The sequence below is a fragment of the Hipposideros armiger genome, unplaced genomic scaffold, assembly GCF_001890085.2.
Source record: "Hipposideros armiger isolate ML-2016 unplaced genomic scaffold, ASM189008v1 scaffold_42, whole genome shotgun sequence".
Lineage (NCBI taxonomy): Eukaryota > Metazoa > Chordata > Mammalia > Chiroptera > Hipposideridae > Hipposideros > Hipposideros armiger.
In genome coordinates, this window is record NW_017731392.1 from 1,465,759 (window position 1) to 1,485,162 (window position 19,404).

At 35.9% G+C, this 19,404-nt stretch overlaps 2 protein-coding genes across 2 annotated transcripts in view; one reads left to right on the forward strand and one right to left on the reverse strand.

The window, feature by feature from the left end:
• FGFBP3 (fibroblast growth factor binding protein 3) overlaps positions 1 to 19,404 on the reverse strand; it is a 119,137-nt gene that overhangs the window by 79,318 nt on the left and 20,415 nt on the right. The window lies entirely within an intron of this gene.
• Positions 1 to 19,404, forward strand: part of BTAF1 (B-TFIID TATA-box binding protein associated factor 1) — an 87,073-nt gene that overhangs the window by 58,158 nt on the left and 9,511 nt on the right. Inside the window, exons 20-31 of the mRNA XM_019639000.1 lie at positions 154 to 344; positions 1,737 to 1,890; positions 2,314 to 2,423; positions 3,748 to 3,949; positions 4,966 to 5,114; positions 11,717 to 11,869; positions 12,983 to 13,104; positions 13,187 to 13,354; positions 14,937 to 15,014; positions 15,152 to 15,281; positions 17,013 to 17,154; positions 17,242 to 17,372. Coding sequence (XP_019494545.1) covers positions 154 to 344; positions 1,737 to 1,890; positions 2,314 to 2,423; positions 3,748 to 3,949; positions 4,966 to 5,114; positions 11,717 to 11,869; positions 12,983 to 13,104; positions 13,187 to 13,354; positions 14,937 to 15,014; positions 15,152 to 15,281; positions 17,013 to 17,154; positions 17,242 to 17,372 — 1,730 coding nt within the window. The remainder of the gene's footprint in view (positions 1 to 153; positions 345 to 1,736; positions 1,891 to 2,313; positions 2,424 to 3,747; positions 3,950 to 4,965; positions 5,115 to 11,716; positions 11,870 to 12,982; positions 13,105 to 13,186; positions 13,355 to 14,936; positions 15,015 to 15,151; positions 15,282 to 17,012; positions 17,155 to 17,241; positions 17,373 to 19,404) is intronic.

The following is a 19,404-nucleotide window of genomic DNA, read 5'->3' on the forward strand; positions in this document are numbered from 1 at the left end:
ACCACTGACAATGTTGTTACCATTCCATTGTCTAAAGAAAATTATTTGGCCTACCTATAAAAATAGAAGCTTAATGAACAGTTTAATGTGTTGTTTCTTTTTTGGAGCAGGAAGCATTATGCTTAAAAGGTTATTTAACTTTCTTCTTATTAGGATCAAACTCTGAAAAAGATGGAATGCACCATACTGTCACCAAGCACAGAGGTATAATTACACTATATAGGCATCAGAAAGCTGCTTTTGCTATCACAAGTAGGAGAGGTCCTACCCCGAAAGCAGTAAAAGCTCAAATAGCAGATCTTCCTGCAGGAAGTAGTGGAAATATCCTTGTTGAACTTGATGAGGTAAATAGTTTTTTTCTTTGAATACTCTGATTTTTAAACAAATATCTTAAAGGTTGAGAGCTAAATTATATCAGCTTCCAGAATTATATTTTTATGTTTTTAAGTGAAAGAACTGGGATTAATAGCCTTTTGGAGTACTCCAGCAACATGATCCAGAAAAACTGTAAACTTCTTAAAATTTCTCATGCCTCAAATTTTTACCAGCTTAACTCTGATTATCTCCCTAGGCAAGAATACCTCTTGATAGTGGCCACATAAGCCATTCATCATTATAATCTAATTCACTCTTACAGCAGTGACTGCAGAAATGTTAAATAACAGTGAAAGTTAGCTTTTCTCAGGAATTATTGTTTATTCTCAGGATAAGGTTTTCAGTGTCAAATAATTGTCACCTACCTGACTTTTGTCACCCTGGAATTTATTAAATGTGTAATGTGAGGGATCTAAATTTATTTTCTATGAACAGCCAGATTGAATCCTTTCCTCCCTGATTTATTTATAATGGCACCTCTGTTATATATCATACTTCATGTATGTGAGGATCTATTTGGTCTACTTGTTCTATGGTACGATATTCTTTAAAGATGACAAAAAAGTGGTTTTTGAGAAATCTTACAGTCACATTACTAACAATGGAATGAACACTTTAGAGCTCTTTTGGTTACAAGACTTAGAAACTTAACCTGAGTTCAACAGTAAACTATTTAATATATATGTATAAATATAGGCCAATTTTAAATCAAAATTTTAACTAATTGTCTATATTCCTTTTAAAATAGTCTATTAATGAAGGCTTTTTTACTAATTATATTCTTCCCATAATAATTTTAATCAAAAACTTAATGTGACTTTGGTATTCATACCTCTATGGTTTATATAGTTCTTCCACCACTTAAGTATAATTTGGATGATATATATGCATCTATCTGGGAGGGGGCATTTTTTTATATTATAATAAAATTACTGCTAAGTAAGAGGTTATTAATCTTGTGGTTAAATTAAATAGATGTTCTTATTCTATCCCTTAAATATAAACAAGGACAGATCATTTTATTTCCTAATGTTGCTAGCTGGTGAGTTTCTTTGGGGTATGGAGAAGAATAAAACAGGTGACTTAGGACTGTCTCTAGAAACAGCACATATTCTATTCCTTATTCCCAACCCAAAAAAGTATTTTACTCTGGATGTAAAGATCTAGTTTGGGATTTTATTCCCCTATAAATTTAATTATTCAAAAACATTTATAGTTGTGATAAATATGTCCAATAATTGCTTAATTGGTTAATGATAACACTGAATTTTTAGATGGTGACTTTTATACTCTCTTAATGAAATTTCAAATGCATTACACTTTTTTCTGAAATTCTGTTTTTAACTAACATTTAATTTCAGGCCCAGAAACCTTACCTGGTACAACGGAGAGGAGCTGAATTTGCCTTGACAACTATAGTGAGACATTTTGGTGGCGAAATGGCAGTGAGGTTGCCACATCTCTGGGATGCTATGGTTGGTCCATTGAGGAATATGATCGACATAAATAATTTTGGTGTGTACATATTTTCCTAAGTTGGGTTTGTAACAAATTCAGTGTATATCCACTAAATATGTCCTTATAAAATAAAAATGCCTATACCTCTTTATCCCAGAGCAGCTGGTAAGTTTTAAAATGGAAGGTTGGTAAAAACATTTATTTTCATGTCATTTTGTATATTTTTTGCTTTTTATTTTTTCTATTACATATTTAGAAAGAAATATTGAAATGGGTCATTATATAAAACTTCTTTAGTTGCTTTAAGTATAGTACGCCAGCACTTAAATTAGGGGCGTGATATTTAATTTTATAACATTTTTAAAAAGCAAAATACACTTTCCCACAGTAGCTGGGGAGGTGCTAAAATTTTTTGTGGGCTCTAGATTTTGAAAAATTATTTGCAAGGTGATGTGCACTTAAATCAATATATTTTAATAGATGGAAAGTCTCTCCTGGAAAAGGGAGATGGTCCTGCCCAAGAATTGGTGAATTCTCTGCAAGTTTTTGAAACAGCAGCAGCGTCAATGGATTCTGAGCTTCATCCCTTGGTAACTAACTAATGCAAGTAAAACAAGTGGTCTTATTAAAAAGTATTAAGACTTGAAAAATGCAACTTTGATGTTAACCCTAGTAATTAATTGCATTTTCTTTTATATGGTATAACTAGATTTCTTTACTGACACTATAACTCTTCTGGGCTTTGAGGCAGAGCTGGTTGCATGAATGATAGAAAACCCATTCTGGGACCTTAGAATACAAGGCAGTGGGGACAGGGCTCTGATGACAGTTATAAACAGGAAATGAAGCAACGCAGTCCTATTCATACATACCATCTTAATAATAAAGCTTTAAGAAAGGAATAGCACAGGATAATAAAACATCTTCCCAAGGTAAGTGTAAAGGTAGAAGAAAGTTACCGGCTCTAGATGAAACTAGTCGATGGCAAATAGAGAACACTGGTTTGTGTTTTTTGACTATTAAAATATTTCTTAAAAAATGAGACAAAGGGAAGACAGAAATAGACTAGAGAATTAATTATCTATTTTTCCATTAAAGAAAGTAGTATTCTTTTCATATAACTGCGTTAGGAAGCTCTTTGCAATTTATAGTGTTGTGAAGAGTGCTAGCTCCAATTCTGTCTTCATATCTAACGTAAAAAGGAGAATCTAGGAGAGTCGATTTATCATTAGTAAAGAAGGACAGAATCCATCTATATCCTCTTACTCTCTATGATCAACAACATGCATTCAACTGAGATGTAAGGCTAGTCTATTGAGCAGGTACCTGGCTCTCATTAACATTAATCCTGGCGTTTCAGCAGCAGACAATTAAGAATGGGTTATGTCATGCTATTGTGATCATAATGCCTGTGCTAAGCCAGGAAGTTAAAGTGGAAAATACGCTTACCATAGTGTGGTACCTAGAACAAAATCAGGATCACTCAACCTAGTGAATAAAAAGTGTAGACCTAAACCTAAGCCAGTGCTAGCAGATTTGGAGGGGGCTGTTGATGTGTGGTGTCATTTTCCCAGCCTCAGTCGGAAAATCTTGCAAGTGCCTTTTCATGTGTACTCTGTTAATTTTGGAAAGAATGAAGTGTTCCCTGATGCCTAAGAGAATATTGAGCAGGGAAGAAGTTCTGCAGCTTTCCTTCTTTTTTATTTTTATTTTTGAAGCTTTATAATACCTTAGTTTGGATTTAGATTAGTTTTTTGATTGAGGCTGTTTTGACAGTGTTTTGAGGTAATTGGAGATATTCTTGGATTTTGAGTCACTTAGAATATTGAGAATCTCTGAGTATTTGCTATTACAGTTATATTTTAAACAGTAGATTCCCTAATGAGTGATTGTCTTAAATATTTTTTTTTTTAGTTGGTACAGCACTTGCCTCATCTTTATATGTGCCTCCAGTACCCCAGCACTGCAGTGAGGCACATGACTGCTCGTTGTGTAGGCATCATGAGTAAAATAGCTACCATGGAAACAATGAATATATTTTTGGAGAAGGTTCTTCCATGGCTGGGAGCAATTGATGACAACATCAAACAAGAGGGTGCAATTGAAGCACTTGCCTGTATCCTTTTTTATTTTGACAAACGATTCAGAAATTATATTCATTTTATTTAAGGATGACTGAAATAAAATTGATTTATTCAAATATGCACATAAATAACCTGCTTGTTCCAAAAAGTAAACTACTCTTTTACATTTTATTTTGAAGTATTTTTATATTGCATTATAAATATATTACAAGTATATTTATATTTTATTATAGAAAGTTTTACACAGGAAGTTTGAAGAATTACTATTAGTTTTGAGATCTTTGTAATAGGCAAAAATAATTTAATGTACTTTATGAACTATATCCTTAATAACTGATCTGTGTATTTGGTTTATAATCAATGTTTTATTAATATTAATCAGATACTCTGTAGGTAGTTCTTATATTATAAACATACTATGTTTCCAAAACTTGTTCATTACTTGGGTGGAAAATGACTAAATGTATTAAAATACTAGAAATATACAGTGCAAGCTGTTTGCTAAGGGTATGGCAGCCACTGATATTCTGTAACTTGAAGTACCTGAAAGATATTTCTAAGAGCAAGAAAGATTGATGGAGATCAAATCAGTAGAAACTCAGGTTCAGAAATGCTGAAGATTGCAGGAGGACTGAACCTACTGGGCCTGCTATGTCCAGTTTATGATTTTTAAGATCTTGATGGGAAATTTAGAACTAATCTTTTAGTGACACTGAGTCTGCAGTGTAACTCACTTTATATTGGTATTAGAAGTCTAGAAACTTCTGGAATGAAAAAAATCTTACTAATAAAACTTCCAGCCTCCTTCAGGTGAAAAACATAATTTTATATTCTTAAGCATGAGAAAGTTGCATAATATTTACAAAGGAGCAACAGTGTGCAAATGCTGTTATAATTGAATCATAGACCTTGAGAGACAGCCTATTTCCTCATAATACAGTTGAGAAAATGCAGAATCATTTTAGAAGTTACAGTCTTGGTGTATCAGTTTGTTTGCAAAAACATCTACCTCAGAACCATTTGGAAATTTCCTTAATAACTTACTCAGGTGTAATGGAACAACTGGATGTTGGTATTGTTCCATATATTGTCCTTTTAGTTGTGCCTGTGTTGGGAAGAATGAGCGATCAGACAGACAGTGTAAGATTCATGGCTACGCAATGCTTTGCAACACTAATTAGACTCATGCCACTTGAGGTAAGTTGAACATAATTGGTTTTTGGACTTAATGTTTTCTGTAATTTCATAATAATTGTAACCCATTTTACAGAACATATCAGATTTTTTTAAACACTGAATATGTTTGTCATAAGCATTACGAATTTTATCATTTAATGGGTAATTTTTTAACAGAGTTGTAAATAAAACTATGGTTCCTAAAAGAATTGATATAATTTTAGAAATAGAATTGTTCCTGAGTATCCCTATAAACATCCTTGTAAAGATTCTATGCTGAAGTTTACGTGAAAAGTAGATTTGATAAATTGTGAGCAATAACAAAAAATAAATTTGAGAGATGGTAATTGAAGTGTAAAGCAAATGAAGTTTGTGTGAGTTATGGAGAAAGCAGACTAGAAAAGTTGGAGAATTCTGGAGGATATGCATGGGGCAGAAATAATGTATGTGGCAAATACAGAAAATAGAAGTGGCTTGAGGCAAAGTAAGAGCGAGAGCCCTGCCACCAAGCTACTTAAAGCATTTTGGTGGAATTTTTGTAATTCAGGGAATAACTAGATATATAGTTCATCCATGTTATTGTATGTGTCAGTGCTTCCTTTTTGTGGTTGATTAGTGCTCCATTGTATGGACATACTACATTTGGTTTATCCATTCAACAGTTGATGGGACATTTGGATTGTTACCAGCTTTTGGCTATTATGAGTAATACTATGAACATGCTATGAAATACTATGAAAGACTTATAAGTCTTTGTGTGGATGTATGCTAGACATGGAATTACTGGGTCATATGGTGTTTAACTTTTTAAGAAACTGCCAAACTGTTTTCCAAAGTAACTGAATCATTTTACATCCCTACCAGCTAAGTATGAGCATAAGTTGGATAGCCTCTTTGAAAAAAAATTTGGCATTATCTGGTAAAGTTGAAGATTCCCATGCCAATAATCCAGGAAATCCACCTGAGGTATATATATACCATAGAGAAATACATACATGTGTACCAAGACACATCTTCAAGAATATTTATTATGGCATCATTTATAGTAGTCTGAAACCACTCAGATGCTCATCTTCAGTAGAGTAGATATGTTAACTGTGGATTATTGTAGTGCAATAAAAATGAATAACATGCAGACACAACAACATAAGATTCCATTTTTTATGAAGTTTAAAAATAGGCAAAAGTATATGAGATGCATACTTAGATGATAAAAGTATAAAGAAAAGTAAGAAAGACATTGCTATGAAAGTCAATAAAGTGATTGCCTCAGGGAAAGGAGAATGAGCCATCTATCACTGGGAATGAACATATGGGATCTATCTAGATTTTTCTTGACCTAGTAATGGTTATAAAGGCATTTGTTTTATAATTATTAAACTGTACATTTATTTATATATCTTTCTCTACGTGGGTATTTTATTTCACAATAAAAAAATGTTAAAATAACCACCATGACAAAATATATACTACTATATCAAAGGACCCAAGTATCATTTCCAGAATTGTTTTAATCTTCTGCTTCCTAGGGCTTATTCATATCCTTTAACTCTTGAGCCTTGCATCATTTTATCTGTAAACTAAATTGGTTGGCCCTTTTTATCTTTGGAATCATTGAGTAATGGGAAACCATCTTGTGTTCTTTGAGCAAAGGAGTAGATGATGAAAGCAGTGTTTTAGGAAAATTAGTCTAACAGCAGCTGAAAACTGTCTTAGGAAAATCAGTTTAATAGCTGTTTGAATGTGGATTAGAATAGAAGTGCTCCCACATCAGCCCAGATCCACTGTGAGGTGATAAAGGATCTAAATTTTTTTTAAAGGAGAATAACAGTATTTAATAACAGATTGGCAAAGAAAAGAGATTTTGATTTTAGAGATAGAGAAAAGTAAGTTTCCCTTTGGTAGATGTGAAAATTACAAGAATGTGATGCATATTTTGCTTCTGGCCATTATAGAGAAACAGGGACCAGATTTATCCTCCTACCTTAACTAGAAAGCCAGACAAAATAAATGTAACAGTGGTTTTCAGATGTTGAACAACAGGCAGCACAGGATAGTGATTCACGAGAGAAGGGAAACAAATGAAGCACCCTCGCTTACTGCCTGGAGTGAGTTTCCAGGCCATCAAACAGGGAAGTGAAACCTAAACAGAGCCTAATGGTTTTGCCAAGTTGAAGAGTCAGAGTTTAGAGTGCAGGGAGGACAAGATGGTTAGAATTTGCAAGGCAGAGTATCCAAGAGAAAATAGCTGCATGAAGAGGAAGCTCCAGCAGTCCCCACAAGGGCTGAGGATTCATCTGGGCACATGTATAAGAATATATGTTTGAGACTAGGGGGGACAATCATAGAAAGGAGTAGGTGGAAGAATTCCCACAGCTTACACAGGGCCAAGAATAGTTTGTGTGTCCACCAAGCTGAGTCAAAAGACCTTCTACCATATAGAGTATTGAGTATGGTCTTTAGAAGTATATTGCCTGAGTAGTGGGGGCCAAATTAGCCCTTGACAATAGGCTGATTTGGACCACCTTAACAAAGTTTAAAAGCAAGCCTTATAAGGATCAAATTGATTTCAAGAAATTTAACTACATCCCAGAAAAAAAACCCTAAAATATTTAAACCAAAAAAAATTCAGCACCTAACAACATAAAACTTACATTTAGCATCCACCAAAAATTTACCAGGTGTGGAAATATGTCCAATAGCCAAGAGAAAAGTCAGACAATAGAAACAGACCCAGAAATGACCCAGATAATATTTAGAAATAATAGACAAGGAAATTAAAATACATTCCACATTTTCACAAAGGTAGAGGAAAGCATGAGTTTAATGAGTGAAATGGAAGATATAAGAACATCTCAAATTGAACTTGAGATGTCATGTACCACATAACATTCTGGTCAACGGTAGACCCACATATATTACAGTGGTCCTATAAGATTATAAAGGAACTGAATTTCCTGTAAAAAGAAGGATATGTGGTTCAGGAGGAAATTTTTTTCTTGATGGGAGCAATATCTGAGGGGTTTGGCAATAGATTCCCTCTCACAGCACCTCAATTTTGAGTGAGCAGATTACATCCCAGTCACTCAGCTACTTACTTGTTTCAGCACAGAGGAGCCTGTCCCTCCAATACTACATATTCAAAGGGCACTACAGCCCTCCCAGATCTGGCTTGATGGTCTTCAGAGTACATTCCTGTAAATTCTTTGTTGAAGACCTGAGATCCTATACAAGGGCACAGGTCCATAGGAACTACTTTAACAAGAATTAAGTGCCACTGCCACTTTTAGTAAAAGCTTTTTGTGGTAGTGTGGAGCCAGCCTGCCCCTGTCCTTTGGAAATATTTCCAGGTTGTAGTGATGTAAAGCATAGATAAATTTTATTCCATCAATTCAATATCAGAGTTAGCCTGTTGTGCCAGATAGGTTCAACAGACCCTAAAACAAATGTCCAAAGTCAAAATATTTGAGCCTTCATTTCTACACCTTCCCCATATTAAACACCCTCTTTTTAAATGAATACCACAGAATTCCTTAATCTGACCACTGCTCCATCATGCAATAGGCAAAACCACATTGCCATGATAATCCCTTATGTGCCTTTATCTCTCCATCTTGACTTCTTATTCCTACTGATCTTTTCACTGCCTCCTGACAGTCGTTACTACAGTGATCTAAGCTTTACGCAGCCAGTTTCTCCTCAGTGTTTCCAGTCAGTTCAGCCCACATCTCTATTCATGGAGCAGCACTGACAGCTTCAATATTCTATTTCTGATCCTGCTGGAAGGGAACAGGGAGGAAGGCTTTTGGGACAGTGTTCATAAGGTCTACAGTAGTGTACAGTAATGTCTGAGGCCTTTATATTCACTCACCACTCACTCACTGACACCCAGAGCAGTTCTGCAAGCTCCATTGGTGGTAAGTGCCCTGTACAGGTGTACCACTTTTTATCTTTTATACTGTATTTTTATTAGACCCTTTCTATGTTTAGATATGTTTAGATACACAAATACCATTGTGTTACAATTGCTATAGTACTCAGTACAGTAACATGCTGTACAGGTTTGTAGCATAGGAGCAATAGGCTATACCATATAACTTAGGTGTGTGGTAAGCTATACCATCTAGATTTGTGTAAGTGCACTTAATGTTCACACAATGGCAAAATTGCCTAAGATGCATTTCTCAGAATGTATCCCCATTGTTCATTAAGTGATGCACAACTGTAAAACCACAGTAGATGGGATTAGTAGATTGGACACTTCACAAAAAAAGATTAGTGAGTTTGAAGACATAGTAATAAAAACAAGAATGTCATTCAGGTTCATTTCTGTTACACTTTATGTTGATTTCCTTGGTTACATCTTCACAGGAAGAATCATGTACTTTTCTGAAATATATACTGTCAAGGATTTAGGGAATATCAACCAATGATTCTGACAGAAACTCTAATTCCCTTCACTATTAGTAACTCTTGCTGATTTTATACTCACAGAAAGTGTTCCTGGCACTGAACAATATTTATGACTCTTAGGGTTTCATTGTTAGGAAAAAGATCTCATTATATGTGCCCTTATAGCTGGTTGTCATTTATTAAAAACTCCATGAGGATAAATGTTTGAAGATTTTGTTACTTCTTTGTAAAGCATTGTGAAGAAAGGCCTCTTTTAATTATCATCATTATGGTATTAGATGCACTTAAATGTTAGTTTCTATCTTACTAGATAAAGTTGTTAATTCTAAAACCTTTTGAAAATATAACATGCAGACTCAGTGAACATACCTCATTCTTTTGATACTATTTCTGCTGTTATATGGAATATATATTTTAATTTAATTTAAATTCTGTTTCCAGTGTTTTATAATTTTTAACTTAAGAGACAGCATAGGGCTGTAGTTCCTAAACTTTTTGGCCTGAGGACCTCTTTACACTTAAAAATTTAAGACCCCCAAAGAGCTTTTGTTTATCATTTTCTGTAATAGAAATTACAGAAAAATGTAAAAAGGTTTATTCATTTAAATAATGAACCCATTAGATGTTACCACAGGTAACATTTTAATGAAAAATAACTATTTTCTAAAACAAAAGTAAGTGAGAAAAATCACATTGATCTTTTTGAAATTTTTTTCATGCCTGGACTAGTATAGATAGCTGGATTCTTGAATTTTCTTGGACAGTCTGTTGCAACTTGTTCCTTGGGTTGAGGTGTATGAAGAAAGTTCAGCCTCAGAGATAGGTAGTTGGAAAAGTGAGTAGTATTTTGACTGCCTTTTCAAATAATTGTGGATATTCTTTGATAGCATACCAAAACTCACAGAGAAAGCTTATTACATTTATTTGCAATGTAGAATCGAAAATTCTGTCAGTGAACATGTAATCTCTTTAAAATTCATTGAATTGACACTTTTGAATAGGTCTTTTACCTATACATGTTCTGTAGCATATGCATTGGTCATTTGGAAAGTATTGGTTCACCGAGTTATGTAAATCTTTTAAAGGTTGATACATTCCACCATATAGTAGCAAAAAATCAAATTCATTAATATCGCCAACAGAAAATTCCTTGTATCAGGAAGCCTTCAAGTTCACAGTGCTTAGTTTTTCCTGAAAGCTTGAATTTTTAAATTGGCAACAATATATGTCAGTTGTTTTCCTTGAATTGATAAATTTATTTTTGAGAAAATGTGCCAAATACCCAAGTCAGGGTAACTGTAGTTTAAGTTCATTCAAGTAAAATGTTGCTCTATGAAAAATGGCTAGGTAGCTCACAGTCTAAACAATCTCATGAGTACTTTTCCTCAACATATTGTACTTTGATATGGAGCAGAAATGCTTTATGTGTACTTCACATTTCATTGCACAGAATGTTAAAAAGATGTGCATTCAAAGATTGAGGTTTAATAAAATTATTTTTACTCTTCAAGGACATTCCTAAGTGAAACCAGCTTTTAAAAATAATGCTGGTGCATGACTGTGAGAAATACAGCGCAGTGACTACTGGTATATTTGGTACCATTGCTTTGGTTCTTTCTGATGCACAAGGAGTTTGCCCATCATTACTTTTGCAGCATCAGTGCAAATGTCAACACAGTGAAAAAAGCAAACAATACTTTTCTTTTATTATGAACTAGTTTTGACCTCAATGACCCTTTGAAAAGGTCTTGGGGATCCTGAAAGGTCTGCAAACCACATTTTGAGAACCATAACTAAAACTGAGATGCTCCAGTAACAGCATTTCACTTAAAATAAGCCATACAACTTTATTGGCCTCTTTATTAAGTAATGCATGGTGTGGAAAAAAGTAAGTTGTAGATGTGTTCTTTAAAAGACCTCAAATGTATTTGTTTAGTATTTGGTCGTCGGAAAAGTCATGACGTATTTTTCTGTTTTTCTGTGCAAAAATGCATCATGACTTTTCTGACGACCCAATAGTTCCATTATAGCATTTTAACACCTGCCTCATTCTATAAACTCTGTTTGTCTTCCAGTCTTTAAAATTATACTATTTTTGAATTATGTTTTTCTCTGCATTTATATTTTGATAAGACTTAAAAGTTTTCATAACAATAGGATGAAAAAGTTACGAGTAAATAGTTTTGATACACTTTAAAAAATCATTTTAGGCAGGCATTCCAGACCCTCCAAATATGTCAGAAGAATTAATCCAATTGAAAGCCAAGGAGCGACACTTTTTGGAGCAATTGTTAGATGGGAAGAAATTAGAAAATTATAAAATTCCAGTACCAATCAATGCTGAACTCAGGAAATATCAGCAGGTAAAGTTTTATACTTATCTTATAAATATAAATAGTGACTATTCCTTTCAAGAGTACTTTGAAGAGTTTTTTTAAATTCATTTAGTAAAATCTTCTGATCAGCATCATACCCATTTACTTCTCTTTTGCCTATAAAAATACAGATTTTTGGTTTGTGCAAACATTTTTGACAAAAACCTTTTTTTTAAAAAGATTTTATTGGTGCACTGGCCGAGTGGCACATTGGTTAACAGTTGGCTTGGGACACCAGCTCTGAGCAGCAGGGCCCTGGTTCGGATCCCACATGAGGGCCAGTGACACTGTGCCCTGTACAGCTAAGATGGTAAACAACAGCTCGACCTGGAGCTGGGCTGCTATGAGTCGCCAGCGATGGTGTAGGCTGCAGCCTCTGCTGCAGTGGGCTGCCATAAGCTTACCATGAGTGGCTGGCAGCCAGCGTGAGCGGCCAGCAGCTGGCATGAGCTGCCGTGAGCGGCCGTCCAATGGCCGGAGAGCAACTGCCTCACCTGGGAAGAGGGCAGTGATCACAATACCAACATGGGCCAGTGAAATGACGTCCTCCACAACTAGACTGATGAACAAAAGGACAGCAACTTGTCTGCTCCCCTCCCCCAATTCCACAATAAAATCTTTTAAAAAAAAAGATTTTATTGGAGTATTAGGGAAAGGGAACAGTGTTGGGGAATTGGGGAAGGGGAACAGCCAAGTTGTTATCCTTCCATCTTAGTGTGGAGGGTGCAGCTAGCTCAGCTCCAAGTGCAGTCACCATCCAGCCACCCATCGGCAGCTCGTGGCCGCTCAGCTCAAGAGTCCGTGTTCAATCTTAGTTGCAAGGGGAGGTGTGGGGGGGTGCAGTCCACCATCTCCCATGCGGGAGTCGAACCAGCAACCTGATGTTGGGAGCACGTTCTCTCACCATCTGAGCCATCCTGCCACTTGTTGGCAGCTCAGCAGCAGCTTAGCTCGGGCGCAGCTCTCTGGCCCATCTAGGAATCGAACCTGCGACCCTGTTCTTAAGCTCGCGCTCTTAACCAACTGAGCCACTCGGCCTCCCCCAACAAAAAACTTTTATGATCTGTTCACATAAATTTTCTCTTTTTCTCAACCTTTCAGGATGGTGTGAACTGGTTAGCATTTCTTAATAAGTATAAACTTCATGGAATTCTCTGTGATGACATGGGTTTAGGAAAAACTTTACAGTCCATCTGCATTCTAGCAGGAGATCATTGTCACAGGTAACTTATTTTAAAAGAAGGCTTCCAGATGTTGAGAAATGTAAACAAGCTGGTTAATTTATTGTGTTTTGCTGTTGTAAAGGGCCCAGGAATATGCAAGATCAAAACTGGCAGAATGTATGCCACTTCCTTCCTTGGTAGTTTGTCCGCCAACGTTAACAGGTCATTGGGTGGATGAAGTAGGTAAATTTTGCTCCAGAGAATATCTCAATCCATTGCATTATACTGGACCTCCTACTGAAAGAATAAGGTAAGAGCTATACAACTTGCTTTAAGTAACTTGGAAGAATAAAACGTATTAAAAATGAATTTAGCTTTTTTTGTTGTCAGACATAGAAACTTAAGAAAGGTAAGTATACATACATTGTAAAGATATAATCAGTGAGACTCATCAAAATTCAAGGACTTTAGTCATTGATAACAATCAGTTGGGCTTTGTAAGTGTTGGAGCTAGGAAAGTATCAGGAACTAAAGCCATTCTCTATGTCTTCTTGGGTGTTTTATGATTATAGCATCTGTTATATTCTCATTCTCCACCCACTTTACCTAAGAGTTGTCTCTTCTTTTCCTCTCCCCAGAAGTGCTTTTCATCCACAGCGACTGCTCTAGCTTCCCTGATACCATAGCAACACTAGAGTTCTGTTAGTTTTACCATCGCTGTATTAACTCGCACATCTCTTATGTTCCTAACTACAAATTTTGAAGAGGGAATTTCGTTGATTTCAGTTCATCTTTTAAAGCTCGGATAGTCATAGGTTGCTGATTAGTCCATAGATTTGCTGCCCTTCTGTATTAATAATAGCGAACATATATTGAGCACTTACTGACCAGACATTGTCCTAAGCGGTTTTACATTTATGTAAAATTATATATTGTGTATTCTCACAGTAACTTTATGAGTTGTGAGTATGTTATTGTTCCAAATTTGTAGATGAGGAATCTAAGACATGGGGTTTAGGTCCAAAGTCATTCAAGTAATTAAATGAGCAGAGTGAGATTTGAATACAGGCAGCTTAACAGCTTATACGTGTAAAGAATTTACTATAGGGTCTGTTAGTTAGAATTCCTTCATTTACAAGTGATAGAAACTTGACTCAGACTAGCTTAAGCAAACAGGAAGTCCATTAATTCACTAAATTGAGAATTTCAGGGGTGAATTCTTGTTTCAGGCACATCTAGATTACTCTCATTTGCTCTTTCTCCTCACACATAATTTGTTCTGTTGGTCTCTGCTGGACTTCAGTCTACAGTTGGGGGGTAAGATGACTGTGGGCAGTCTTAGGCCCACATTCTCCTAGCTGGGTGACGACAGTAAACAGAGATCTGTCTCACATCATGAAGAGAGTGATACTGGAGATGACTGACTGGCCTTGTTTGTGTCATGACAGCAAACCATAACCGCGAGCCCTTTATGGTCAGAAAATAAAATGTGTACTGTGAATGGCTTAACCTGATTCAAATGCTTCATCTCTTTGGTGATTATGGGGACATGCGATTGATAGCTTTCCTCTACTGCCCCAGTACAACATGCAATAGTAGAGGGATAGTGCCTCCAAGGAAGAGGTGTTGGCAAATAAAGTTAAAATGTTCACTACATTTTGAGTCAGGTATTCATCTCTTTTCTAATCAGACTATGTTAAGGCAATATGGCCAATTTATAAGAAGAATGGCCTTTAGGTAGCAGGGTCATAAATGTAAACAGAAGGGAGTGTTAGGCTTAGTAGGCAGATTGAAAGCACCTAATATGATGGTAGCTATAGTTCCCCCTTTGAATTTATATTACAGACTTTGCAGATTCCCTGTTTCCTAATCTTATTTATTTTTAAATACAGGTTACAGCACCAAGTAAAAAGGCACAATCTGATAGTGGCTTCATATGATGTTGTGAGGAATGACATAGATTTCTTTAGGTAAGAATTAAAATTTTTGTTAGGAAAACTTAGTATCAAATTTGAAGAAACTTAATATTCTCTTTCCTCAAAAACTCTTCATATAGTTCTCAATGTGTAGTAAAAGGTGCTAAAATTTTTTGTTTATTCTCCCTTAGAAATATTAAATTTAACTACTGTATTCTTGATGAAGGCCATGTCATCAAAAATGGAAAAACAAAACTGTCAAAAGCAGTAAAACAACTGACTGCTAATTACAGGATTATTCTTTCTGGAACACCAATACAGGTAATTATTTACTATAATAATTTACTTTTTTTTTTTTTTTTTTAAATCTTTGCCATGCGGAGAGAACGTTTGGCATTTGGAAGTAAATTAAATAAGAGGTTTTTTTAGTTTATAGGAATGAAAGTTTCCAGTAAGTATCTTGCTTTTGTAATGGTTCATTTGGTATGTAACAGGATCTGAGCAAACCAGGTTTTTAAAGCTATTTTTAAAATATAATTTCGGCTATGTAAACAGAAGTCTTGTGTCCAAAGTGTGGGAGACATTAGCCAGACTCTTTCACACTGGCCATTTTCCTTCTGCAGAATTATACCACAATCTGATTGAACCCTGAAAAGCTAGCAGTGATTCAGAGGTGAATTATCATATAGTAAGAAGTGTGAATACCTGAGTTAAGAGGCAATTTAAGGGAGGAGGTTGTAGAAGTTTGTCTTGGAAAAGAAAGGAGATGGATGAGTATGTAGATGTCTTTCGGTACTTATGAGAGATTTTGTTATCTTCCAGAGAAATTGGTTGTAAATATTCATACCTAGCTTGTATAGCCAGCTCTAATGGAAAGATACCCTTCATCACTCTCCAGTTAGTGGGAGAATAAACACCAAGTGACCTCTGAAAGTTCCTCTGACTCTGAAATAATTGATGGTTTTTTATTTATGAATTTGTTACTTTTCTTTAAAATTATTTTAAAATTATTATAAGTGCTAGGGTTTTGTCCATTAAGTGAACATTATTAATATTAATATTAATAATATTAATAACCATAACAGATAACTTATTTACAAGTATTTAAAAGTTTAATACAACTAAGAAAAAGTACCTTTAAAAGGTAAAGACTTTTTAGGCTTGAATTATCAAGACTTTGCTTCAATTTAAACTTATATGGAAACTTTATAGTATTTTTAAATAGGTTATTGCTTTTATAACAGAAGTGTTTTTGGTTTTTGCTTGTTCGCTTAAAGGCCATCTCTCTTTCCCCCTTACCCACCTGAACAGTTTAGCTCTGAAGCTGTAAGGTGGGTTTCTGCACCGAAGAGCCATGGTAGCCCAGAGTTGGGGGTCAGAGCCTAAGTGGGATTAGAAGGGTGTCCATCATGTGGGAGGGCAGCCCAGCATGGTGAGTCAGAGCTTGAGCAGGGTGGGGAGGGCATCTGGAAGGGTTAAGGGGGTGGAATGGTACCCTAGGATACACCACATTGGGAAAGCATCCCAAATGAAAGTGTGCTGGTTTCTTTTTTTTTTTTTTTTTTCATGAAAAACTTCAGCAGTAGAACTGGAAAGAGCTTGTGCCTATTCCTCAGACCCATAAGTACAGGGCACACTTGACCTATAACCAAACTCTTGTAGGTTTTCCTTTGTTGAAGAAATAGTGATGTTGGCCAAATTTCTTAGATCCTGCTGTTAATTTGAGTGTCAGTAGAATCAGAAGTATCTTCATCTTTCTGCTCTTCTGTTTACTACTTTAATTCACCAGTAAGATTTAAATACTATGGATCAAGGCTTATTCTGGTGGAGGAGACTTGAAAATTTCCCCCCAAAGAGGATAGAATATTTTCTCCAAGAATGCTAACCTGAATTTTACACATTAAAATGTAGACTTATACCATACACTTAAAAAATGTAGTGATAATCTGTCATCTGTATCATCATAATGGGCTTTAATTAATGTTTCATTTTTTTAAGAATAAGGAAATAATCACAGTACAAAAGATAACTGGTGTCCTTTCTTATATTCAGAACAACGTTTTGGAACTGTGGTCATTATTTGATTTCCTCATGCCAGGATTTTTGGGGACTGAACGTCAGTTTGCTGCTCGATATGGTAAACCTATATTAGCAAGTAGGGATGCTCGAAGCTCCAGTCGAGAACAAGAAGCAGGTATGAAAAATATAATCATATACTCTGTACAAGTGAATATAATTTATTCCTAACTTTTTTGAAGCCATTTTCTCTTATTATTAACAGGTGTTCTCGCGATGGATGCACTGCACCGCCAAGTCCTGCCATTTCTTTTGAGAAGAATGAAAGAAGATGTTTTACAGGATCTTCCACCCAAAATTATTCAAGACTATTACTGCACTCTTAGTCCTCTCCAGGTAAGGAATCTGGTGATGGTGGTTGTTGGTAGTATGTTTATTAGTAGAATGCTTTGAATAAGCCACTGAAGTATTAAATGAATGGGAATAGCCTTTGGCTTTATTACTCTAACCTAACTTCTACTTCCCGAGACTAGGAGTATTGTTTCAAACAGAAGTAAATGAGACCTAAATGAATCTTTTTGGATATGTGCATTTTGAATGTAGCGTTAAAGTCCAGTATCATAGTTGCTTTCTTATATGTCTAGTTAACTGAAAAAGTTGTAAGGTTAAACTAATGAAGAAATGTTTATAAGGGCCAAAAATCTGCCTATAATGTCATATCCTCACAAGAGCATTATAGGTATTGACAATCCACATTTTTGCAAATGAAACTGAAGCTCAGAAAGTTAAGTAAATTGCTCAGGGTTATATAGCTAATATATATTGGCATAGTTTCAAACCTTGGGAAGTGGGGACCTCATCCCTTTTAAAGTATTATTATTGCACTGCCAGTAAATTTTCAAAATAAATTTTGGCGTATGCACAGTTCTGATTATATACATAGAGCCCATTATCAAAGGAATTTATTGTATGCCTTTCCTTGTGTAGTATTTTGTAAGAGGAAACTGTCCCATATCTAAGTAAGACATGGCCTATAATCAGAATTTTGTTTGAGTATTTATGTTCTAAGTTAGCATTCATCAATCTATTTCAGTATTATGAGTTGGTTTAGTATAGTCAAATGAATAAAAGATATCTAGACACACCCTAAAAACTTACCTTCTTTCCCCTCCGGTGTATAGACAGTTAACCTGTTAGTGAGTATTTATCTACAAAACTTGAGTTTAGTGGGCAGAACACTAATCTAGATGCTAAGAACTCTGTGATCGTTTATATTACCTGCCTCATCTCTCTGGGCCTCCATGCCTTATTTGTAAAAATAGGATTAATATTTTTTGAAAGGAATATTTTATGGGCAATGAGATGAAGACGTTTTAAAGTACGTACAATAAAGAAAAGGTGCCATGTGAAAAAAAAAAAGTCTGTGATATACTAGTGGTGTATTATTATATCAGCATAAAACACACTTAAGTAGTCTGGAGGAAGGGAGCTTGGGCAGGGAAGTGGCATTTGGCTTTGTTTAGCTTTCATAGGTTTTTATACTCTGACTTCTGTTCTTTAGCACTCTAGATTGTCTTCCCTTTTGCATTGTTTAAGCATGTACAAGCAGAAACCAGACTCCAGGGTAATGCTTTAAACGTGGTATGAGTGAGTTAGTTCTCTTTTAGGCAGCAGTATTTTAAAACTTGGTCTCTTGGAATGTACCTTAAAGTCTTGATCACATAACTTCACGTAAGGGAGATTTTCTCATTTACTTATAAGGATTCAGGTTCCTTTTATTGGTAATATATTTATCTTGCTGAACAGAGTGGAAACATTAAGTCTAGGACTATTTGACTCATTTTTTATTTATTTATTTTTTAAGATTTTATTGGGGAATTGGGGGAGGGGACCAGCCAAGTTGTTGTTCTTCAGTCTTCGTTGTGGAGGGCACCAGTCGCCATCTGGCTTCCCGTCGGCAGCTTGTGGCCTCTAAGTTCAAGGTGCTGTGTTCAATCTTAGCTGAGGGTGAGCGTAGCCACCATCCCATGTGGGAGTCGAACCAGCAGCCTTATTCTTTAGAGCGCATGCTCTATCCACTGAGCCAGCCTGGCAGCAGCTCAGCTCAAGGTGACGAGTTCAGTCTTAGCGGTGGGTGGGCGTAGCCATCATCCCATGTGGGAGTCGAACCAGCAGCCTTGTTATTAAGAGCGCATGCTTGGGCTGGCCCAGTGGCGCATTGGTTAAGAGCTGGCTTGGGATGCCAGAGGGCCCCGGGTCGGATCCCACATATGAGGGCCAGTGACACTGCCCTCTACAGCTAAGATGCTGAACAACAGCTCAACCTGGAGCTGGGCTACCATGAGTCGCCGGCGATAGCATAGGCTGCAACCCTTGCTGCAGTGGGTTGTCATGGGCTACCGTGTGTGTAGCCAGCAGCCAGCGTGAG